The 26242-nt window shown below is 43.2% G+C and overlaps 1 protein-coding gene across 1 annotated transcript in view; it reads right to left on the reverse strand.

Moving 5' to 3' along the window:
• MYRIP (myosin VIIA and Rab interacting protein) overlaps positions 1-26242 on the reverse strand; it is a 443644-nt gene that overhangs the window by 64659 nt on the left and 352743 nt on the right. Inside the window, exons 9-10 of the mRNA XM_002813907.6 lie at positions 18866-19019; positions 10780-11417 (exon numbers count right to left, since the gene is read on the reverse strand). Coding sequence (XP_002813953.3) covers positions 10780-11417; positions 18866-19019 — 792 coding nt within the window. The remainder of the gene's footprint in view (positions 1-10779; positions 11418-18865; positions 19020-26242) is intronic.

Below are 26242 nucleotides of genomic sequence, written 5' to 3' on the forward strand. Positions count from 1 at the left end.
ATTATGACAATTCCATATAAAATATCTGGAAAATTGCTAGCCTGGGCTTTTCAGGTGAATGTTTACATGAGGAATGAGCAAGTTTAACCGATTTATGCCTGAGTTTGCAATTTTTTTGAATTTTTGCAATCAGACCTTGGTGATGACCTTGAGCAGTCAGATAAATAACTCCCACATGCTTAGCGTTCCAATAATGGAACATTAGGCATAATTAAGACACAATTATTTTCATACTGGCCACAACTGTTCTGTCGCTTTGCGGAGAAATCTGTTAGGAATAAAGCAGCACTAACAGTGGGTTTCACTTTCGTTTTTTCTTTGACTCAGGATTGTGATAGGCATAGACTAAGTTATGGGATCCATAGATTTTGGTGGTGATTCAGAACCTGGGCCTTAATGCCAGTGTGAGAGTCAGGGTCAGCAGGAGGATTTCCTGGCAATCACGTGATGACACACAGGACGGGGTTGGAGTGAAGGGACTGAGTGTGCTCTAGACCCCTTTCTCTGCCTTGGCCCTGAATGACTTGCTATCCATTTGAATGAGCTGGGCTTGGGTCCCTGCCATATGGAATAGAGAACTCAACATTTTCTTTCATGGAATTGACATGGTTTTATTGCTACATACAAGTAAAAGCCATAGTTTATAGTTAGCCCTGCTATTTAATATCTACCTAAAAGAAGGCCCCAAATAATTTAACTATTGCTACAATAAAGTGATCATTTTTGGTGGATAATCCTTAATATCCAACAGACTCCTATTTAAAAATCCTATATAGAGAGGCTTCAGACAGGCTCCCAATACTCCCCAAGATTGAATATAAAACTTTGTTGCATTTATGCACATTTTATTCCTCCCTAGAGAGAAGACCTAGAGCAAGCTTGTTCAACCCATGCCCCATGTGGCCCAGGACGACTTTGAATTGAGCCCAACACAAATTCATAAACTTTCTGAAAACATAACAAATTTTTTTTTTTGCGATTTTTCTTTTAGCTCATCGGCTATCGTTAGCATTAGTATATTATGTTGACCCAAGACAATTCTTCTTCTTCCACTGTGGCCCAGGGAAGCCAAAAGATTGGACACCCTGACCTAGCGTACTCATTAGGTCCTCAAAAGGGCCTATGATGAAAAGAAAATGTAAGAGGCACTGTTTTTCAGCAAGTGTCTCATTTTCTAGACATGTTCTCTGCAACCACTTTATCTTGGAAGGCACTCCTAGCCATTCTTTTTCTCCAGGGGAATCAGTTGACAGACATGTGACTAAGATTTTTCTTCTGAGGGGTATTTGGTCACACCTGCTCTAAAGTCCTTCCAGGCTATTGTTTGTGCTTGCTGGGCTGCTGTGGATGTGGAGGTAAGTGGTGAGGAATGGGGGAGCAACTGTGCCTCAGAGCAGCTCTGCTTTCAGCCATATTATGATTTGTCTTCTCTTTATTTTTATTTTTGTGGGAGACACAACCTTTGGTACAAGTGAAAGCGCACTCCGCTGTCTTCTCTTTAGATTTCATTTAAGGGAAGCCTCTATGCCTAAAAAGATTGAAAATCAGGGTGGAGAATTGAAGGGCAGAGGGGAATGATTACCCTTTGGTCTGTGTACTGGAAATATTCCAATACAGTTCTGAGTAGATTTTAAGGCCTTGCTTGGGGATATTCTCTTGGTACACTTCAGAGGCAGGCAAACCTTCTGGGAGCCCCTGTGTTCTCAGGGGAGTGTCACTACTACCTCCAACTCAGCTTACTGCCAACATGCATGCCTCACAAGCACTTGTCAGAGAGCATTCCCTCGAATGCAGAGCTCCACAACACTCACAAAACAGGGAGGGGAGTCGTGGGGAGGCAGCCTTCCACTGCTCTCCATATCCCCACACTTAATCCTGGAGCAGCCCGGACAGCAGAGATCAGTGCATTTTGGCCCCTCATCAGCCTGACTTAATTGAACAGTGCCTGCTGTGAAGTATTGGCCAACACTGAGTGACATTATGAGAAGCAGCCCCCAGAGTGTGAATCCATGGGAGCAGTTTAGGGCAGGGGCTGCTGTGGTCTCCATCCTCTCCACAAGGATCCACAGGATGAGTTTCTCTTCGATTTCAGCTCCGAGAGCAGCATCCTTTAAGGAATGGATTTATTGTTCTACTAGAGCTTCCATGACTTGGGGAGCTGCTCATGTCACTCTCCTTCTATTGTCTTCTAGTAACTCAGAGACAAATTTTTGGTATCTCTTGCCTAAGATTCATTCCATCAACTTTGTGAACTATCATTTCTCCTAGCTTCATCTTATCTTTCCTGCTCTGGTTTTCCCTTTGTCCTCCTTTTCATAGTTATATTTTTATTTTATTTTCCCCTGTTCATATTTATGTAAGTCATTTTAAATTATTTCTGGAGCAAGGCATACACCTATTAAATAAATGAATATTTACAGATGATTAGTTATAAAGAACTGGTAGTTTCTCACTATGGCAAGACTCTTAACATATTTTTAAAGAATAATTAGAACCTAGAATGCTAGGTGGGAGGAAGTTTACCCCAAGAAAACAAGTTTCACTAATGAGTATAACCAAAAATGAAACATTGGAGGAAATTAAAATAGCAGCCTCCTGTGATCCTGAAGTCTCAATCAACAAAAAATCAGCAGGTTTCCATTTTTAAAATGGTATCTGGCAAACATCTTTCACACAAAATTCCCACCAAAACTGTGTGGGAAGATACAGAAAAAGATGAAAACTCACAACACTAAAAAGCAATCGAAGTCTGTTTGTTGCCAGTGAATGAATGGCAAAATTTTTTTATTAAATATAAGGCTCACAAGTGCATCTGGAGATCCATTCACTCTCTACCTTTTCTAAGTAGTCACAATAATTGTTGACCCTCCTCCCAGTATTCTCTCAACCTCCAATCTTGGTCCAGAAATATTAAGATAAATGCTTACCATAAAACAAAGCAAAACAAACACCAAACAAACAAAAACACAACACTTGAGCCTTCTATTGTGGCAGTGGGACTTTTTAAGCATCGGAGGAGAAGCTCACTTCCAACTCCCCTCGGTGCTTCCCTGTTTTACAGCTACTTAGAAAATGTATTTACTCTAAAATATTTACGTAGGTAGGAGGAAGAACTAGCCACGGTACAATGTTGCATCCTGGGAGGTGTAGTGATAAAGCGTAAGCCCTGGGGTAGAGACTACAAAAACCATGCAAAGTGTGTGATGGTGTCTGTTGTTTCTAATTCATTCATTCATTATCTATATATTCAATACTGTGGCTAGGTTCTTAGCCATCTGATCAGAGAAGCATAATGCGAGGCAGTAAGTGTATAACAAAAATCCCCTATCTTAAGCTAGCAGAGTAGAAATTATTTGAGGGCATTAGATATTGGCAAACAATGAGGGTGGGGATAGCATTATCCTCATTTAAGAACTGCTAACAGGAAAAGTTAATGTGGAACCCATGGAAAAATACTGCAGAGAGAAGGAAAGAAGTTAGCCTGAAGGCATCATGTGAATTTTACTAACAACCAGGACACAGTGTCTGATAGCAGTTTTGCATTCTCATTAGAGAGTAATAATACAGATCTTCAATTAAGAGGTGTAAAAAGCTATAAGAGTTCAGCACTTAGACTAAAAGACTACAGGATAAGGTGAAATAGGGAGATAAGACAAAAGACTGCAGAAAAACTGAAAACACAGAAGCAGACATAGACTTGCATTTGAAGTCTAGACTTACAGAATTACACTTGCATTAATTCTGCAACAGCAAAATTAATATTCGAAAGAGATGGGGGTTTAGCCCATCTATGTCCATCAGGTAGTTGGGTTTAGGAGGACAGAAGTGTGTGTTCAGCAGTTTATGTTATGGATTGCATAGAGCAGGGGGTCCCCAACTCAGGGGCCACGTACTGGTACTGCTCATTGGTCAGTTAGGAACCAGGCTGTGCAGCAGGAGGTGGGCAGCGGGTGAGCCAGCATTACCACCTGAGTTCCACCTCCTGTCAGATCGGGGTGGCATTAGATTCTCAGAGTAGCGTGAACCCTATTGTGAACTGCACATGTGAGGGACAAGACTTATGCACTTGTTATGAGAATCTAACTAATGCCTGATGACCTGAGGTGGAACAGTTTCATCCCGAAACCATCCCTCACCTCTCACGACCTGCCACAATCCATAGAAAAACTGTCTTCCACAAAACTGGTCCCTGGTGCCAAAAAGGTTGGGGACCCCTGGCATAGAGGCTCAGTGTGCAAAGGTATGTGTCAAGTGAGTGAGGCCAGGGAGAAGGTAGAGAATGTGAGAAAGGACTCCTGCTTTCGGCTGGCTTTGTCTGCTACTAATCCTGGCCCATGAGGTGAGGCATCTAGCAGAGAGTGAGATGGCAGATGTACTTTTGCATCTCCTAACATGAGTCCCTCACAAGACTCTAAAAAGATAGGAATTAAGAAAACTATAGAACAATGAAGACAACAGTAAATAAGGGTGGGAAATTAGAGAAATGAAGGGAAATGAATGTGACCTTCAAGAGACAGGACCTTGTCTTGTTAATGCCCAGAACAATGCATACATACATATGCAGTTTTGTCTCCAAAAAACAGAGAACATGTTTTCCTTCTAAACACACATAAAACATTCACGAAAACTGATCATTTATTAAATCATAAAGGCAGTCTCAACAAATTCCCAACATTAGCAATTATGTAAGCCATATTCATTATTCATAATGCATACTAAAAATTAGTGACAAAACCAAAACAAAATGCAAAAACAAAGTGTTATCCATCTCACTAACTTAATTTGATTAAAATGAGAATTACATTGTAAATGATCAATTACTTGGAAAAGTTTGACAATGGATTGCATATCAAGGCTAGTAGTGGGGTGGAAACAAAACTGAATTTGAGGGAAAATTTATTAGCTATATTGGAAATATATATGAAATATTTTACATATCAGAATATATAGAAAAACATGTATGAAAACAAGAAAGTAAAAAGAAGACATTAATAAATATAAAAGTAGAAATTAACAGACTAGGAAGCAAAAATAAAAAATCTCTGGGATTAATGAATGAAAGTAACAGCTGGTTCTTCAAAAACACCAGTAAAAAAATAAGACTGAGAAGTTCAAGTAAGAAAAGAGGGAATGATAGAGAATGAGAATGAGAGCAAGAGAGAGAAAAAAAGTCTATAAACCAGAGGATGCATAACTATAGTGCAGAGAAATTTTTTTTAAAACATGATGAGAATATTAGGTATAATATTATATCAATACATTTGAAAATCTAGATTAAATAGATGATTGCCTCTGAAAATGTAAATTACTAAAGTGGATTTAAGAAGAGTTACAAAATCTAAATAATCTAACAACCAAAGAAGAAATCTATAAAGAAAGTAAAAGATCTTAAAAGGTGAATTCTCCCAAACTTTCAGAAAATTATTATGTCATATAAAGTGTTCTAAAAATAATATAAAATAGAGAATCCTTGCCATGTTCTTAGTATAACCTGATACCAAACTGAATGAGATAGCATCAAAATGGAAACCAACAAGTAGAATCTGGTTTTTATTAAAAAAACCACAATCAAGTAAAATTTATGCAACAAATGAAAAGATTATTCAAAATTGAGAAATCTATTAATGTGATTTACAACATTAGCAGATTATAGAAGAAAAATCTGGCCAGGCACAGTGGCTCATGCCTGTAATCCCAGCACTTTGGGAGGCTGAGGTGGGAGGATTGCTTAAGCTCAAGAGTTCAAGACCAGCCTGGGCAACATGGCAAGACCCCATTTCTACAGAAAAATAAAAAGAAATTAGCTGGGCATGGTGATGAACTCCTATAGTCCCAGCTACTTGGGAAGCTGAGGCTGGAGGATCTCTTGAGCACAGAAGGTCAAGGCTGCAGTGAGCTGTTGTACCACTGCACTCCAGCATGGGTGACAGAACAAAACACTGTCTCAAAAATAAAGTAAAATGAAATAAAAATAAAAAAGAAAAAGTCTATGATCATCTACTGCCAAAAAAGCAGTCACATTCCTGATTTAAATTGTTTAGTAAGTTATGAATAGATAATTTATCATTTTGATAGTATCTAATAAACTTAGAGCAAGCATCACACTCAATAGTGAACCACTGGAAGCAGGTCACTAAGGGTAGCAGCAAGACAAAGGCAAGGTGCCAGATGTCATTACTATGTCACAGTGTAGCATAATTTGTCACCAATGCAATAAAACAAGAAAGAGAAATAAGTATACATTATAGGAAAAGATAAGTGTCATTACTTGTTGACAATATGATTATCTATCTGGAATAGCTAAGATGATCACCCAAAATACTACTGGAACTGAGAAGAGAATCCATTAGGGAACTAAGTTATAAAATGTAAACATGAAATTAACAGTTTCTATACACCAGCAAAAAGCAATTAGAATATGTAATAAATAAAATCTCATTTACAATATCAACACAATATATAAGATAATTAAGAATTACTTGATAAGAAAAGTATAAGAGCTTTGAAAAAAATCTATAAATCTTCACTGAAAGTAAATAAGTGGGAATAAGTACCACATTATTGATAGGAAAGCCTTAATATTACAGAGATATCAATTATTCTGAAGTAGATACATACATTTAATGCAACTCCAATCAAAACTTAAAAAGACTTTTTTGCAACTTGAGCAGATTTTAACAAATCATTTAAGTGAAGGACTGAGAAAAGCCAAAATGCTTTTAGAAAATGGTATTGTCATTTTCTAAAAATCCACAACAGTGAAGAGAAGACCATCCACCAGATAGCAACATATATTATAGAGTTATTATAATTAAAATAGTATTTGCACAGGAATAGGGCTTCTAGATCAATGGAACAAAATAGAAAGTAAAAAAATAAAACAGGCTTATAGAAATAAAAGGTTAAAATATACTAAAGGGGCATCTGAAACCAGTGGATAAATGATAGATTATTTAATAATAATTTTGTGACAAATGCTTAATTTGAAGGTTAGATCTTATCACATATCACCCAGAAGGATAAAGTACAGATGGTCTAAAGGGCTAAACTGAAAATAGAAAACTACAAAGGATTAGGAAAAAATTGGAAAAAAATCCTTAACCCTTGCAAATTTAAGGCCTTAAGGCACCAAATACAAAAATAATAAAGGAAATAACTGATAATAACCAAAAATAATTGATAAATTATTATGAACAAAAATTTTCGTATGTAAAATATACTGAAGGTAAAAGAGACAAGGAGAGAATAGTTTCACGTGTAACCGTCAAAGATCTGAAATCTATTATATAATTAGAAAATAAAACTAATTCCTAAAAATCAGTAAGAAAAAGACAAATAGTCCAATAAAATAACAGATAAAAAAGTATAAATGTAAATTGCATATCAAGGCTAGTGGGATGGACGAAAGAAGAAAAGTGCAAATAGCTTTAAACACAGGAAAAATTGCTCAATTTCGATAGTAATTATGAAAATGTTAGCCAAAGAGGATTTTTTTCTTCACATAAAATTGGCAAAACTTTAGCAGACTGACAACACTATTGTTGACAACATGAGAGAACATACTCACACACTGTTATGGCTATGTAAATTGCTATGAAGTTTTGGGAGCTTAATTTGGCAAGTCTATTTTAAAATTAAAGACCCATATACTCCTCCAGTCAGCAGTTCCACTTCTTGTACTTGTATAAAGAGGTTTGTGCTACAATACTCTCTGCGGTATTGTTTATCTTTAAATATCCTATTATCCACGGTACTGTTTACAAAATCAAGATATTGAAAAAGTCTTTAAATACCCATCATTGTGGAACAGTGGTGAACCAAGGGGGTCAAGGAGTTAGATGTTGGAAGCCACTGAACCAGGCGGGAAGAGTATGTTATCACTAGCATTGCTTAGAATTGTCTGGACATGGTGCAAGGTGAAAATAAGACTGACTTTTATTGGATCTATTATTGTTTTAACATTCTCCACAGACAATGCATCCCCTATTGCACACCCTGGATAGACTTCTACAACCTCCACAGTCCCCGCTTGATACACCATCTCAATGTAATCTTTTGCAGGTTGAATGCCTAGGTCTGTGTGCCTTGTAACCTTGGGTCCTCCGGTTTTTGGGTGTACACTGTGAAAAAAAAGTACCCACTTGTTATTGTTGCACCTTCAGTGCTTATTGTTTCAAAAAGTTCCCGGAAAAAGCTCAGTCCAGGAAAAACAACAACTGGTTGGATCCCAGAGATGCCTGAGTTGGAGATGAGCTTTGGTGAACTTTCCTCATTACCATACTACAGGCCCCTCCCAGGGAGGAGCTTATTCCCCATTTTCTATACAGGCTACTATGCAGAAGCATGATGGGCAACTGCACCAGTGCTATTTTGTCTCCACCTCTATATACAACGACTCAGCTAACCAGCCCAAGAAAAGCCCTGTTTTCACCATTGTTTGGGGAGGTGTTGCTTTGAGGAGCTATCCCCAGTGTCCTTCTTACTTGTTGCAGGTAATAAAATCCTCTCCTTAATCCTCCTTGGTTGTGGTCATCGGACTGTTTTTGAACTCACCTGTTGTTGTGGGTAACATGGTGACACCTCGGTGACACCTCTATCACTTACTGTTAGGAGAAGGCAGTGGAAGCATATGGACAGCATGTTGCCAATTTTGCTAAAACACAGATACATTTACTGAACTATATTTCTAAATGTACTTTATGTATGAATGCACAAGATCTGCGTGGATTCACACCAAATGCACTTGCAGTCATTTTGGTGGAGATGACAGGGATTTAGGGTTGTGGTCAAGGGGAATTGCATCTGTATGTTTTAAGTATTTTTTACATTATACTATATTCATTTATTTATATAATTAAAAAGTAAATAACTTAAATAAATAAATATAAATATATATGGCTTATATATATATGTATATATACACACATATATATACACATACATATGTATATATATATATGAAGAAAACTGCCCCAGTAAATGAAATCAAAGGGAGAATTAGAAAGGTGAAGGCCTGGTGCAGTGGCTCATGCCTGTAATCCTGCACTTTGGGAGGTTGAAGTAGAAGGATCGTTTGAGCCCAGGAGCTTGAGACCAGCCTGGGCAACACAGTGAGACTCTGCATTAAAAATAATGATAATAATAATTAACCAAAAAAAAAATCCATTAGGGTTTTGATGTCTCTGGAAGTGCAGCACCATCCCCACCTAGTGGAGAGGAGTGGGTACTGCCACTAGCTCAAGGTCATTCCCGGGGAGGCAGAGGCAGTGTCTCTTCTCTATCAATCAATGTCTTGCAAAGATTAGCAGTAGAAGACAAATTTCAAGCCACTTCAGAATAAATAGAAAGCTAGTTGAGGTGGAGACGTGACATTTTACACCTGCAAGTGAATCATGCAGACAAACCCTCAAGAGTATCCCTTGAGGCAAATCATTCCATGTTTCTGGACAACAGTCTCCACTTGAGCTAGACAATAATGATTCATACTTGAACCAAACTTTCTACTTTTATTCTATGATCATAACAATCCCATGAGACAGATTTTTAATGATCTTCTGTTTTATGGAGGAGAAAATGAAGGCTTGGACTAAATAAAAGACCCTTTCTAGGCAATATGTTAGCAGGCCAATCAGGACTGGTAACAAATTCTATGACTTGAGGACCTGAGTCCTCAATTGTCTTCATGGGGGCCTCAGGACCAGGGATGTGGCTGAGGCATTCATAGGAGATCTTGTAGAAGACACTGGTGAAATCTTGGACCATATCTTTGGACCTGCATGAGTTGTCTGCAGCCACAGGGGAACTTTCTGGCTAAACCAAGAGTATAGGGCATGGCAGCTGGGCTCCACAAGGTTTGGTATTGAGTTGACAGTGATGTGCAGGTCTTCACCAGAAGAGGTGGGGGCAAGGGCAAGGGCATAGCACAATCAAAGGCACAGGGCTGGGAATGAGCAGGGTGTATTTAGAGAATATAAAGTTAGTCTGGTTGGGAGCCCATGAATTATCTGAAATTGTAAGCAAAACCATTTGTGCATGTGTGAGTGTGTGTGTGTATACAAGTGCATTTTTAAAGGGAGAAAATTCATGGCTTTAATCACATTTTTCTTGAACTAAACCATGTGGGAAGAACTACTGAGGATCCAGAGAAGGGGTCTGATGTGGACTAAAGAATCACAGAATATTGAAATAATGTTTACTGAGACCTAGTGTCACATCTCAGACAGAGCTTAGCTCTTTCTAAACATCTCTTTCACTTGTCACGAACACCCTTTGAGGTGGGTTCTAATATCATCTTCATTTTACACATGAGGAAACTGAGAACTAGAGAGATGCCTTGCCCAAGGCCACACAGTTGGATCTGAATCCAGGCAGTCTGACTCTAGACCCCTCACCCTAAACCCAAGGCCAGCGGCCCTCAAACTTGAGTGCACAGTAGAATCACCAGGAGGGCTTGTTAAAACAGACACGGCTGGCTCCCATGCCCAGAATCTCCAATTTGGCAGATTTCTAATGAGTTCCCTGGTGGTGCTGATGCTGCTGGTCTGGGGGCCACACTCACAAACCACACTTTGAATTCTAGGCTGTCATCTCCAAAGAGGACGTGGAGTCCCAAAGAGTTGATGTGACCTGTCTAGAGTCATTCAGCTACTTAGCAGCAAAACCAGATGAGAATCTGGGTCTGCGGATTCCAAACCCAGGACTCTATGCCACTTGTGCTTGGAGGAGGGCACATCCTACCTAAAGAGTGTGTGTGCATTTGCACGCATGCACTTCCGTTACCTGACATGTGTCCAGATCCCGGAGCCGGGCGCTGGGGGAAGATGGTTCTTTGCTTGGCTCTTCTGAGTCCAGTCGGGTTCTTCTCCACCTCCTGGCCCGCCGGTCTGTGGTGTGGGGGGCCTCCTCTGGCTCGCTGCTGTCCGAGGTCTCCCTGCTGGCCACCTGGGGGTTGAAGTTCACATCCAGCTCTCCATGCAGGCGCATCTTCTCAGCTGCAGGGTTCCTGGGGGCCTTCCTCTGCAACCAGGACAGTCTGGCCTGGTGCCCAACTTCTCGGGAAGAGCCCGCGGAGGAGGTCTCCGAGTCAGAGCACATGGCCTCAGGGTTGGGGGAGATTGCGGAGGATGGGGAGGCAGCTATGAGGCCTTGGTCAGAGCTCTGGGCCTGTGTGGGCTGAGGCTGGGGGTTCCTGGGCAGGGCCCGGGACCTGGGACACAGCTTGCTCAAGGCCTCACTCCAGTCAAAGTCTTCCTCGCTATCGGAGCCCATCTCATCGTAGGCAGATGCCACACTGGAGGCCACCTCCAGGGCCTGAAACGTCCCGCTCTTAGGTTTGGCCAGTAGTCGGGTGGGGGGCGGAGCGCCATCCTTTAGGGCCACCCAATTCCCATCGGGGCTCTGCAAAACTGGGGCCAGGTCTGTGGATGGAGAGGATAGAGAAAGCAGAGAGGGGCTGTTATCACTTTAATGCAAGATGAAGTTGCCACTTGTTACCTCCCCAAGAGTGGCTTGTGGGGCTGTTGGAGAGCAGTTGCCTTTAGGAAGCCCAGGAAGGCAAACCCAATTGGTGGGCAGAGTTCAAAGTTCCCCAAGGAATCTCTTGAAAGCTCAAAGGGTCCCAGTGCTTCACAGATGGAGAGAAACTCAGAGATCTGGCTCCTATTTCAGTCTACTGGGGTTGATACCATTTCAGTCTCCTCAGCACTGCCCCACTCCTGCCCTGGGCTTGCCTGGAAGGGGAGGGGAGAGGGCTGCAGTTGGCAGTACCAGCTTCTGGCTCTTTGACCTTGGGCTACAATTTTGTCTCTTGGATCCTTAGTTTTCCCTCACTGATGGGAAACAATTCCACCACCTGCCCTGGCAGACCTCAGAGGTTAACACATCTGCTCTTGGCTCTTTTATAGATCCTACTTCGTAACAGGCTCCTGAGATAGGCATATAGGTCTATTTTTAACTCAAGGAACATACCTCACTCTGGAAAGGACTTGAGGCCAAAAAACTTTGGTTTTTCCAATCTCATTTTACGGATGAGGAAATGAAGATGAGCGAAGTTAAGTAACTTGTTAAAGGTCACAGAGCTGCTAACTTGTAGAGTGAGGACGAGGTGCATCCTCTATCTGACTCCAAGGCAGCTCTGGGCTATAGATTGTGCCACAGAAGTCCTTGGCCAGCTGCAGAGCACCATGCAAGGGTAGCTGGAGCAGTTCTCAGGCTGTGACTATGGTCTGGAGTTGTCTAAACTGGGCTGAGGTCTGCCCGGAGCATAGTCCCAAGGATTGATCTGCATGCTGGGGGTGGATTGGTAAAAGTTGTTTCGTCTTGTTTAAGGCGAACAGGAAGATGCTTTCTTCCCACGTGTCTGTGGGGTGGGAATAAGATGAAATGCTGCTCCTTTAGCTATTTGTACTTGGCCCAGGACTGAGGCGTCAGGCACAGCAGTTGCTAGCAGGAGCTGTCTTTTTTTTTGAGACAGTTTCACTCTTGTTGCCCAGGCTGCAGTGCAATGGCACGATCTCGACTCACTGCAACCTTCACCTCCCAGGTTCAAGCGATTCTCCTGCCTCAGCCTCCTGAGTAGCTGAGATTACAGGTGCACGCCACCACACCTGGGTACTTACGCATTTTTAGTAGAGATGGGGTTTCACCATGTTGGTCAGGCTGCTCTCGAACTCCTGACCTCAGGTGATCCGCCCGCCTCAGCCTCCCAGAGTGCTGGGATTACAGGCATGAGCCACAGTGCCCAGCTTTTTTTTTTTTCTTTTAACCAGGACTGTTGCAGGGTTGCCTGGGGGCAGTGATGAGCACCCCAGGGCTTTGAAGAAACCATTCCCCAGTTTGTGTGTGGACATCTGCTTTGGGGCTTAAGGCCTGCAGCAGCCACAACCCTGCTGCAGTAGGACTCTGAGGCAGGGTCTTACTTTATGCTAGTTAAAACACACATGTTTTCTACCAGTTAAACTGCTACTGCTCCACATAATGAAATGAAAGTTATCAGTATTTCACAGTGCTGCCCAAAGAGCATTGTACCTGCTAAGCCTGTTTCAGAACCACAGCCTTAAGGGAATTCAGATGTTGGTGGAACATATGTTTTCAACAGCGACCCAGTTCCACTTCCACTGCCTGACTGCAGCTCAGACTGGCAGGACATCGAGTTATTTTTATTTTGAGAGTCAGGAAGTGGGGCTTTCGCTGACTAGGAGGACGCTGGGCCCCGGTAGTGGGCTGATATAAGCAGGGTCCTCCAAGAAGCCTGAGACCACGCACCTGCCTTTCTCTGCTGCTCTTGCCTTCAGTGTCCCTCTCCACCACTTACATGTAGTAAAGCCCTAGTGACCCTACAACATCCCATCCCACTGGTGGGAATGGCCTTTTCCTGGAGGACATTCTCATCTCCCTGCTGGACATGGCCTCTCCTCTCTGAGCTCTCCTGGTATGAGGCCCTGGCTGGCTCATTCCACGTTCTTCCATGTGTTCTACCTGTCACACACCTGCTGAGTGTGAGGACAAGATCCCTGAGGCAGGGCCTGGATCTCACGCATCTCTTTATCCTTACAAGAAAATTAGCCTTCTCTGTCCCAGAGCCAGTTTGTGCAGTGGAAAGACCAGTGGTCTCGAAGCCAGAGGCCCAGGAGGAAGCCCCACTCGGCCACCTGGCAGCTATGTGATCCTCTGTGCCTCAGTTCTCTGACTGGTGAAAAAGGGCATAGCTAATACCTCACTGGGTTGTCAGAGGACTGCATGAGGGGATGCTTGTGAGTGTGTTACACATGCCTGCTAGAGAGGAAATTAATTCCTGATGGCTCCTTTCCCCTTGTCTATAAATGAAGGAGGCTGCTTTAGTGTAGGGCAAAGAACAAGAGCTTTGGATTCAAGCAGATGCAGGACAGATCCCCAGCTACTGAATTTACTAGCAGGTGACCTTGGTTAGAGAACACCTCTGGGCCTACTTCCTTGCCCAACAGTGGGGTCAGTGTGACCCACCTTTGGCTTTCACTAGAATTATTATGAGATAACGGATATAAAGCATCAATCCTAGTGCCTGCTATACTTAGGGCCCTGAGCTATTTTTAGCTTATATCTGTTGAATCAGATTTAGTATTAGTACTTAACACCTGGTTATGAATTAACACCCATGCACTCCATATGTATACATACAGAAAATATATATGTATCTGATAGTCACTATTCAGTATGACATTAATATCTATACAGCAACGCTATTTTCATTGACAATGGAGTTATTCAGAAGAGTGGCTCACTAGCGTTGTTATTACCATTTATTATTGGGCTCTACCTGTGGTGGTGGTAATAGCAGGTCTTTTGAGAAAAGTATTTCTATTTTGCTGGCATTCTCCTAATGCTGTGTCTGGGGATTGTCAGTCAGGTGGTAAGGGTTTCTCAGGAATGCTCAGGCTCTCAGTGAAGCTATGCATGGCTAGTAAGTAGTTATATTGATTTTTCCTGCAGCAGGCTCTGTGGGTGCCCTACCCCAAACCTTGGCCCTCACCACTTCAGTGTATGCCAGCTGGACTTCCAATTGCCAGCACTTGCAAGTCTTCACTTGAGGCTTGCTCTGGCTACTAGAGTCTGTGTTGCCTGCCCCAGGGGCAGGGCGAAAGTACCCAGGATTCATCACCTCCTGGGAGCAGCCCTCAACCAATGAGTAGGGGAGCTGATGGCTAAGTATCCCCCTCTTTTGCTTGCCAGGCAGGTGAGTCTTCTACACTGGCTCCGAGAGTCCCCAGTGGGGTCCAGCTCCAGCCACCCACAGTGGCCATCTGCTCAGTAACAAGTCATTTATTGCCTGATTTTCTTTCCTTGTCTCACATTTCTACTCCCCTCCCTGTGTGTTTTCTGGACTCACCTCCCAAATAAACTATAGGTCTTCAGATTCTCATATTAGGTTCTCCTTCTGTTGGGGGTCAAACCAAGACACCCACATGATGCAAAGTGGACTCCGAGCATGGCTGTGGAGCACTCACTCTGAGAAGAAAGGAAAAGTCCTCTGGGCCTTCTAATCTGTCACTGAGGCTGCTCTCTGGACCATCTTTCAAGACTTGACTTATAGATCACTCCTCAATTGCATATGCTTGGCCTTCCTTCCTTGAGAAGCTGGCTATTCTGTCCTCTGAGCTTTGCCAAAAAACTTTCATTTCTTAACACTCAAACTATATTATAGTTTATTTTCTTGGTTGTCTACCCTACCCCTCAATCCTGATCATGAGCTCCTTGAGGGCAGAGCCACGTCTTCTTCACTGCTATGCCCCAAGCCCCTGGCCAACTTTGCGTCCCATCCTGCGCACATGAAAACTACTTGTTAATGAATACAGGCACCAAAGGCTGTAGGGGCGATGGGGCTAATTGAGCAGCTCTCAATGAGCCCTGCTGTCTACAGCTTCTCCTGGGGCCCTGGGAGGAATCCAAAGGAGGAGACCCTTGATAATGCCACTCAGGGCTGGCTCTAGGGTTGACCATGTTATAAATGTGGTCCCCTACATGGTGAGATGGCATTTGGCCCATTGCCAGCTCTCCTTCTCCTGCTTTTTTACAACCCTAGGTTGCCTCATGCCTCTTTGGAAGCTAGAAGTTGACCAACTTTTCCCTCAGCAAACTTTTACTTCTTAGCAAAAACACAGATGGCTCCCTGAATACCTAACCATGTGAAAACTTTGGTGGTTGTTGAGCAGCATTATCAAAGCTGCACCTGTGCTCCAATACTACAGTTTCTCGGTCCATCAGGAACACCCCTCAGGGATCCTGCTCCCTCTTCCTCTTTCTCCAAATTCCTGCTCTTCCATTATTGTGCAGACAACTAACTCTCACTGAGTGATCCCAGAGCAGTGACAATTCCCTAATCTTTATTTCCCCAACACTGAGCACATGCAGCATATATAGTAGATGCCCAATCAAGGTTTATAAATTGAAAATGCATTTGGGGGAAACCCATTAACTGCTATAAGCACCGTCAAGACTGAAAGCGGAGTTACTGTGGTTTACCCAAACCGCAGTGCCCCTAAGACTGACCCCAACTGTGCACTAACAGGATCCTGAATCAACCCTTCTCCTGAGGCATAAACACAACTGCCAAATACAGCCCAGTGGGCATTCACTTTCTAAGATGACCTCCACCTCTGGAACTCCTCTATTTGATGTTTTTGCCCAACTGAGACTGAGCAATGCCTGTAGGAATAATTTGCTTCCTGCTAAACATTTCAGACATCCCTCAAGACCTCTGAGACTGGCATGGACAGTTTAGCATGTCAAGGGCTAAAAATTCCTCAGAAAACCGGAAGTTTTCCACCCAAGTCCTTTTTAAAAAATTTTAAATCTTTATCCTGAGAGATGCATAGAGTTTTGAGCAGAATGTGAAATCTTTTTTTGGGTGTGTGATGCTCTGGAACTAAGTTTTATGTTTATATACAATTGAAAAATTACCTATGGGTGCCTAATTTTACAGAAAATTATGTACAAAATCATGTTTTGAAAACAAAATTCCTTTGCAAATTTATTATGAATGCTCATAATCCGGTTGGAAACTATTTTGTGAAGTAGAGCATCTTGTAGTTGTTTTTATAATATCCTACACATTTATCACTTTGCAAGTCTGAATTTTTGTTTGTTTTTTGTTTGTTTGTTTTTATGGTAGAGAGACACTTATAATGCAGTAGTTGAAAGCCTGCAAATTGGAGTCATGATGTTTGGATTTGAGGACCAGCTCTGCCTACATTGGCTGTGGGGTCTTGAACAAGTCACTTAACTTCCCTGTCCATCAATGTTCTTATCTGCAAAACAAAATAATGACAGTGTCTGGTAATGCTGTTGGAGGAAAAAATAAAATAGTGCCTACATATGGACTCTGTATTTATTTTTTTATTATACTTTAAGTGACTCTGTATGTTTCAAAGTGATTTTAGAAAGCTAGATATTGTGTATTGAAGTTCTATTATGTGGTATTCTCAAGTACTCTATGGAATCTAACAGTCCGTTTTCTGTGTGCATTTGCAATCCATAGAGAAGGAGACAGAAATGAGAAAATGAGGAAGAAGAGAGAGAGAGAGAGAGTGATAATATGAATGAATGAATATGAATAGACTGGGAGGGCAGAGGGAGGAAAGAAAGGCATATCTAGAAAAGAAAAATGCACTTAAAAAACAAAAACAAACACTATATACATAAGTAAAGAAATGATCACATGCTGCAGAATTTCTGCAATGTCATGGCACTGCAGTTTCTACTGATAGGTACTAAAAGGTTAATATAAAAATAATGTCTTTTGGTAAATCTTTAGAATGACAGTTAAAAATATTTAATGTTTTCTGATTCTTTGCACTGTGATAACAATGGATTTTGTTTCTATAGTTGTTGGTTAAATCTTTTCCCTTTTAGAGTAGAAATAATAGCACAATCTTTAAAAGCTCATTACTAGGATGGCTATGCTGCTGTTAATCTTTTTGTTGTTTTCATTATTCAGGAAAGGGGTCTAAATTTGATATGACATGGGATGAGAATACTGTTAATGGTTTCTTCATGTGAAGACAAATATGCCTGGCCTCCCGACACAGTGCGTGTATGCAGGAAATAGGAAGAGAGGAGTAGACCTGTGCAGGGGTGGGGGGAAGTTTTAGTCTGACATTGATGTAGACCAGGAGGCCCCCTGAACACAGGGGCTTCATGGCCCTCGGCCGTCACCCACAGTGATGGGTCCAAGCACCTAACAGTCTTCTGATGTGACACTTTCGGAAAATGACTCAGTTCATTTGAGCCCCTTCATTTTGAGGGATTACATGACTCAACAGCTTTATAAAGGACCATGTGCCATACATGTTGAAGAGTCTCTAAAGAGGCAAGCTGACTTGCCCCATGTAGAGGCAGGACATTCTAGGGGGAGGAAGCAGGAAGAGCAGAGGCTCAAGCAAACAGCAGTGCCTTCCTCAGGACGTCCCTCAGGCAAGGATAGACAACTGCCCACCAAAGACTCTTCCATGGCCTAGCCGTGTTACTGGTATGCATCTGCCCGGCCAGGATGCCATTTCTCAGGGACTGCATTGAGGTGGGGACACGCGACCAGTTCCTGTCCACAGGTTGGGAGTGAAAGTGGTGTGAGCTCTCCCTGCTGAGATGGTTAAGAAGCAGGTGCCTGCCTTTTCCATTCTCCCTTCCTCCATCTGCTGTCTGAATGTGGATAAGCCCATAAAAGACTCAGAGGCCCTGGAGGATGATAGAGTCACAAGTTGGGAACCTTGTACTTTGGCCTCTGAAGGCTTCCCACAGGCCAGGAGTACTTGTACTGCACTGTTGTGTGATGAAAAAGAAAATGATGGCATTAAGGCGCTTAGATATTCAGTTTACTTGTTATAGTGGCATATGCTACCCTAACTAATTTATCCAGTTTCAGAAAGGACATCCTTAAAATCAGACCTAAGGACCCAAATTTGCTGGGACCCAAATCCCTTTGAAAGTTGAAATGCCTTGAGAGGTTGGTTTAATGCTCCTGGCCTACATAAGACACATTCTCCTAGTCCACATAGAACAGGCAGCTGAAGTGGGGTGTGCAGTGGAGTGATGTGAACACACTTGTCCAGGAGCCCCCAATCTGTCCCACAGGTCTCAGCACAGAGCATAGAATATGATGACACCCTAAGAGCCTTCATTCTGCAGAGCAGCTAGGAAAACTGCCTGGGTGGAGAACATGACCACATTATATATTGTGTGTTGTGCTGGAGGCCTCATGACTTGGTAGCCCAGAGGGACACACACCAGTTCAGACTTATGGGAAGAAGAGCAGAGTGGCCATGCAATAGCTGAGAAGCCTCCAAACCACACTTTTGAAACCCACAGACCAACTAATGCTGCTTAAAACAGTTACTTGTTTCATCCAGCCTGTCCACGCTCTTCCAGCTGGGCAGAGCAGACTCTGCTCTTGGGTGTTGGCCTTGGTCCCTTGGCTGCCTTGATGCAGCCTCCACTGGAGGGGTCTTCAGGGCTTCTTCTCCAGTGATTGAGAAGGCAGACTGGGACCGCTGTGGAAAGGAAAGAGGGGAAGGGGTGAGCTCATAAGGTACAGTGCCTGGGAGGTGTGCCTTCACCTTTTGGGGGCAGACATTGTACAGCATGGAGAAAACATATTTAATGGTAATGGCTCTTTTCATGTGAGCCTTAAAAGCTGCAAATCAGTATATAATGCCAGGTAATGGTACAAATGTTTATTCCCTTGCAAGTCAGCCAGGCCTAGTAGAAAGAATGAGATGTAGTGGAATTTTATGGGGCCAGTTCTCATATGGCTCTTTCTTATCCACCACTCTTGCGGCCAATATTTCTCAGGGCCAACTGTGTGTGATGAGTTGCTCTCGGGCATGCAAAGCAGAAAGCATCTTCTCCTCAAAGACCTCCAAACCTGAAGAGATCTCAGAGCAAAGTATGATCCACCCACAGCACAGGACTATTACAACATATTCCCATGTAGCTCCTAAATTAAAGGAAGGAAAACAAACTCTAACCTAAGGATAAGTGGCAGAAATGGAAATTCAAGTGACTGACAGGAACAAATTTGAATTGCATTATATATATATGCATTATATATATAATATGCATTTTATATATATATAATACAACATATATATAATATGCATTATATATGCATTTATATATTATATATATAATGCATATATAAAATGCACATTATATATATATGTTGGATTGTGAAGCTCACATGTTGTATAGAGAATTTTATCAAATAGAAAGAAACTAAAGTTTTCGTTTGCCATTTAATGAAGGAATTATATTTTACTGGTTGTTTATTTTGCTTTTTCTACATTGGTAATCTTAGGAAGGAAAGGGTATATTCACAAAGCCACTGAAAGCATCTATGATTACAGTATTAAACAAAGTACTGATCCAAAACTCAGGCCCCCTTTGCAATGGGCTTCCTCCTGCTGGTTGACGTCAGCACCAGCAGCCTCTACTCCCTTCTGTCCCAGTGCAAAGTGTGCTCATTTCCTCACCTTTCTCTCTCCCACAGGTACCTAGCCTAGGAGACAAAGGCAAGCTCTCTCAGAGAAGAGCTGTGGGCAGGGCCACGGGGTGCTTTGGAGCTGGACCCAGGAGTCAGCCGTGCCTGAGCTCCATGACCACCTCGGCTACACTACCTTGGCCAAGTGACTTAATTCCTTCAGAGACGTGGAAACTTAATCTTGCCCTGCACTCACAGTAAACTGTATGATAATGGTAGCTTAAAAAAAAAGGTATGAGAGAATAACAAAGAAAGACAGCAAAAATCAGCACAGGATACTTGGGTGACAACACTGAGCTTTAAGATTAGAGGTTGAAAGATGAAGATGCACTCAATGGCCTTGCCTCCTAAGGACTCTGGACCAGTCTGAGGAAAGACACAGAGATAGATGAGGATCAAAACCCAGCATCCCCATTATCGCAGGCCAGGCTAGGGCCTAGGACCCCTCACATACAGGGCGTCTGGTGCACTCTGTTGGAGAGTGGTAATGCAGGCCAGTTCAGATTCGGAGTCGTAGGAAATCTCTACTTTCCCCACGAGACCTTGGGGTGATCTAGGAGGAAGGTGGGCTTACAGAACAAATATGGAACCTCCTAAGCTGTGAACCAAGTGTTACAACCTGCTCCCATCCCTTCAAATATAGAGGAGAGAGCATGATGGGCCTCCAGACCTGCCTTTCGATGCAATGGTCATAGGTTAACGCAACCCAGAGGTGATGAGCTCTCCCTGTCTTATCAATTCCTCAAGACACTGTGTGTTGATAAGGTTCAGTTCAAGCAGGCCATGGCCTGTGGGAAATCTACCAATTGCCCCCTTCCCCAACTGGGCTGGGGGTCATGGGCTTCTTCTGTACTTAGGTTTTACTGCACTCTTGCGAACATTTCTCTTCTGGCCTGGGGCCCCCACTAGACTGGAGCAACTGAAGGTAATGCTCTTTTAGTGGTGACATCTGTAGCCTCTGGCACAGTAACTGGTACAGAATTGGAAATCAATGAATGTTTGCTATCGAGTGAATGGTTGCAAAATGAGTTTTTCAAAGTGCCTAATTTTTTTTCCAATTTCTTACACAAAATTATGGAGTAAGAGAAAGAAATAAAAAGGAGCCCACTGTCATCTACACTTAAATCCTGGAGAGCAAGGTTTTACTTGGAGGAGAGCCAAGCTAACACACATGTAAAGTGGCTTTTGGCTGAGTGTCATTTCCTTCATTCTGAGGGCATAGCAAGCACTGGCACTGACCCTGTCTCGAGTGTCCAGAGCAGTTTGGATGATGCAGCTTGACAACACCCAAGGTTTTCACAGGGCTAGGTATTCAGAGCCATTCTGTGATTTTGCTAAATATCTGACAGAAAATGAGCAGCTTTCAGAGAGGATAGAGATTGAGGATGGTGGTCAACTGGCAAGTGAAGTTATTAAAAATGAAGGAAAACATCATTCTATGGCAAACCTCCATGTATCAAGAGGGACACGCCCTTGGCCCTGGTGTACCTTGGGATTGGCTAGGTTTCTCCTGTGTGATCACACAGCTCTGTCCACACTGTTATAGTTGTGCACTGACTTGCTGTGTCTTCCGCACACAATGAACTCCATGAGGGCAGGGATGGCCTTTTGTTTGTGATCCTTGGTTGCATGTTTGTGACTGAATTTATAGGCTGTAAGACACAGTGCTGGCCCTTATGAAGCTGACAGCCTAGTTGCCAGATGCAGTATTATTGCAGTCTCACAGAAGCCATTTACTGTGTCTGGCCTTTAAAAAAATCTACAAGCTTCTCACTGTAAATCACTGAATACAAGTTTTAAAAGGGGAAACAATACTTAATATTTCATTTTTGCAGTGGCTCAGACTTGTATGTATATGTGGTGGCTGGGGTCCTTTTCTATGGGATGAAAATTCTCCCCTATTCTCTGTAAAAGCCAAGACTAACAAATGAAAAGTCCCTCTCTGGTCCCAATAGAGAGTAGGGAATGCCAGGCTATAAAAATAGTCTATTTCAGGCAAATCATTGTTCCACACTAGAAAAAAACTACACCCTGACAACCACAAAAGGCCCAGCAGAGCTGTCTCCAACAGGTCCTAGGACACTGGTGGCCTACAGTCGCCAGCCAGGGTGGAAAAGACAGTTCTGAGGCCCAGGTGTCGTTCTGCCACAAATTCATTACAAGCAACACATGCCCAGCAGAGGGCACCACAACAATGCTTTTACTCACCAGCTAGTTCAGCCAGAGGAGTAATTTATTTGTTTATTATACTGGCTTATAACCCTGGCTGAGCCCTCTGTGCCCCCTTTTCTTTCCTAGGCACAGACTTCACTTGTCTTACTTATTCTAGTGTACACAGAAGATGCAGGGCTGGTGACTGGAAGAGCTGGTCTGAGTTAAGAGTGTTTGAACATCTATGCAAGGGGGCTGCAGGGGGAGTCTGTGGATCCAGGAATGTTAGCACATCAGCAATCCCTTGCACTGATGAACTTGAGAATTTGGGCCTTCAGACAGGCCCTTCCTCTTTACTCCTTGGGCATTAATTTATGGGTGATACATTAGGTAGTGGGTAAATGCCAGCTCCTCCTCTTGCTATGTGGGATCTTGGAAAAACTTAAACTGTTCTAAGCCTCAGTTTCCTCATGTTAAGGGATCAGTATCATGCATAACACAGAGAAAGCACTCAATAAATATTAGCCAAATAAAAGCATTTATTAAGTATTACCACTGAGCCGGTGTAACTGTTCTCTCACTCAACTTGATTGAATGCACATGAGTAAACAGAGTCAGGACTGAATAACTTGCCCAAAGCATATGGATGGCCAAAGGTAAGGCAAGGGTTGAGCTTGGGTCTGACTGATTCCAATTCGATGCTCCTCCATGCTCTCTTGGTGTGTGCCTGACAGCCTTTGCTGCAAGCCTGGCAACAATGCACTCCTGGTTAATGCACCCCAGCCCAGCAGGACTTGCCATCTGAACCAACCAGTCCTGAAGCTTTGGGCAAAACACCCAGTGTGATCATCAGTTACTTTTGTTACAGCATTCTTTGCAGTAGCTGCATCTCCTGTGTGGGCAGCAGCAATGTGTTCTACTTATATCCCTTGGAACCATAGATTGTTGCTATGATTGCTGATTATCATCATCACCAATAGGACAGGCTCCCTGTGGCACCAACCACAGCTTTAAAACAGTCTTTGCTCTCAAAGAGCCCACAATAAAAAACGGGGAGAGAATGTTTTTAGTATCAAAGATTTGAGGAAGATCAAGAAGAGTGGTCATATGTATACATAACTGAGACATGGCTTTGCTTTGTGTTTTTAGGGTCAGACGTAAGTATTAAATTCAATCCTATAATTATAGCAATGACAAAAAGTACTTTAGTTCTATACTATGGCCATTCAAAAGAGAGAAGGAATGCGAGGAAGGAAACGACAGACAAAGGGAAAAGGCTGAGAAAATAGGAAGGGACAAAAGACAGGAGAACAGACAAAGCCAGACAGAGATTCATCTTAGTCACTGGGCACACAGTAAGTGTCTGGTCCCTGGTGTCATCATCATTATTACCAATAAGATCACGATATTATTAGAGAGGCCTTTTTATATGCATGCAGCCAAAAAGGCATGAAATGAGTTATAACACCCACACTGGTGCCTTCTAGGATATTGCATCTTAAGGCTTTGAAAGCCAGGTCGCACTGACCCCCATACTGGCAGAGAGCACACAATGAGGGAGGAAATTAAAAATGGAGCATTCACACTGAACCTTTTTCCAAGAGAATAGATGAGAAATCCCATCTGGATAGGGATGAATTAAGTTTGGGTTTTGCAGTCAAGCCTAAGCAGTGGTGCTGATGGGGATTGGGGATTCTGCATGGTTATTTCTTAAGCCAAAGGTGTCTGGGTCATTGGAGAACTGAAAAAGGGGAGGCCCTATCAGGAGGCCACAGGTTTAGGGCCCTCCACAGCCTGTAGGTCAGGATTCTGTCTCAAGATATAATGATACCATCCTTAAGCCTGGCATCCTGTCAGCATTACCCAGGAGCTTCTGGTCATATGGAAGCCCTGGCTCCACCCTAGACCCCTTGCATCAAGACCCTTAAAGAAGGGCTTGGGCAGGTGATGCAGATGAGTGTCCAGGGTGAGAACAGCTTGAAGAAAGGTGGGAGAGCTATGTTCTCTGAAGTACCCAAGAACCGAAACTTGGCCCATTGGTTTGTGTCCAGGCTCTGGCCAGCATCCATGTGTATTTCTGACATTTTTTTTTTTTTTAGACAGGATCTTGCTCTGTTGCTCAGGCTAGAGTGCAGTGGTGCAATCATAGCTCACTGCAGCCTTGACCTCCTGGGCTCAAAGGATCCTCCCACCTCATTTTCCCTAGGCATGCACCACCATGCCCAGCTAATTTTCTTTTCTTTTTTTTTTTTGAGATGGAGTTTCGCTCTTGTTGCCCAGGCTGCAGTGCAATGGCATGATCTCGGCTCATTGCAACCTCCACCTCCTGGGTTCAAGCAATTCTCCTGCCTCGGCCTCCCTAGTAGCTGGGATTACAGGTGCCCACCACCACACCCAGCTAATTTTTTGTATTTTCAGTAGAGACAGGGTTTCACTATGTTGGTCAGGCTGGTCTTGAACTCCCGATCTCAGGTGATCCACCCACCTTGGCCTCCCAAAGTGCTGGGATTACAGGCGTGAGCCACCATGCCCAGCCCACCCAACTAATTTTTATTTTTTGTAGAGATGGGTCTCACTGTATTGCCCAGGCTGGTCTCGAATTCCTAGCCTCAAATGATCCTCCCACCTCAGCCTCCCAAAGTGCTAGGATTACAGGCATGAGCCACCATACCTGGCCTTGTATTTCTGCTTTTATGCTGTTTGTTCATCTCTTCTTCTTTATCTAAATCCCTAGACCAGTGCTGCGCAAATACAACCTGATGGATGATGGAAATGTTCTACATCTGCACCATCCAACATAGTCACCACCAGGCACTGGCACTACTGAGCACTTGAAATGTGGCCAGTGTGACCAAAGAACTAGATTTTTAGTTTTATTTAATTTAAATTAAAATAGTCACTTGTAGCTTACGGCCACCACACTGAACAGTGCAGCCTCAGAACCTCTCAGCTGAAAGGGACCTTGGAGATCACTGAGCTACTGATCTCGTTTTATAGAGGAAGAAGCTTGACCAACAGTTTTGGAGCAGGAAAGAGATACTCAAATTCTGGCCCCGCTTATTACTACCTGTATGACTTTAGGCAAGTTAATGCTTTAGCCTCTGTTTCTTCATCTATGAAATTGGTCTAATAATATGTCCTTATGTTGTGGCCAGGAGTAAAAGAAATCACATGTGATGTGCAAACATAATGCATGGTCTTCAACCAATGGTTGTTCCTCACATTCTTTGCCTCAGCAGCAGCTGCACATCCCCAGGGGGCATTGCTAGCATTGTTTTCCATATGAATGGGGGTTCCCAGAGGTGTGCCATATAGTGGCTTTGGCCAGGGTCAGTCCCTTTTGGGTCCTAACTCTTGGACCTGAAATTAACTCTTGGACTTAAGTCCTAGACCAGTGGTCTGAAATTTGGGTTCACTCTCCTGGCACAGGCTTTTTCATCTCAGGGCATTAGGGCCAGGTAAAGGAGTGGCTTAGCCTACATGAACGTGCCCAGCCACACTGCATACAGCATTTGAGAAAGCTGACCCTGTCTACCATATGTGTCACCCCCGGGGGGCACCAGGCTGGCCCTGCTATTGTGCTGGTGAGAGGGTTCCTGCCCAAGGGAAGTCAGACCAGTGCCATCGGGGGGCAAGACATGGGGAACCACACCCAATGGGAGTCTGAGAATGGGAAAGGAGGGCAGCAGGACGTAGACAAGGACAAAAGGAGGGAGGGATGAAGAGAAGTGGGAATAAGTTCAGGGGAGGGTCCAGGTCATTTCCTGTCATTGCTGTTGGGGTATCTGTGGCTCATCTTCCTGAGTTGGCCAGCATGGGCTCTGTGGGTCACCTCAGCTTGTCCTGTTACATGTAGATGGCTGAAGCCCAATGGGGACAGATGAGTATCTGTTTCACCACTTTAAGCATTGGTGGTGTTCAGGCTAGGACTTAGTATAGGCCTTTCTAAACAAGCCAACGAATCAAGACTCAATGCATTCCTATCACCACATTTGGGACAGTGGAAGCTCTCCATCCCAATAACATTTATCTTTATTTTTTAATTTTTATTTTATTATTTTTGAGACAGAGACTTGCTCTGCT

This window comes from Pongo abelii, chromosome 2 (assembly GCF_028885655.2).
Source record: "Pongo abelii isolate AG06213 chromosome 2, NHGRI_mPonAbe1-v2.0_pri, whole genome shotgun sequence".
NCBI lineage: Eukaryota > Metazoa > Chordata > Mammalia > Primates > Hominidae > Pongo > Pongo abelii.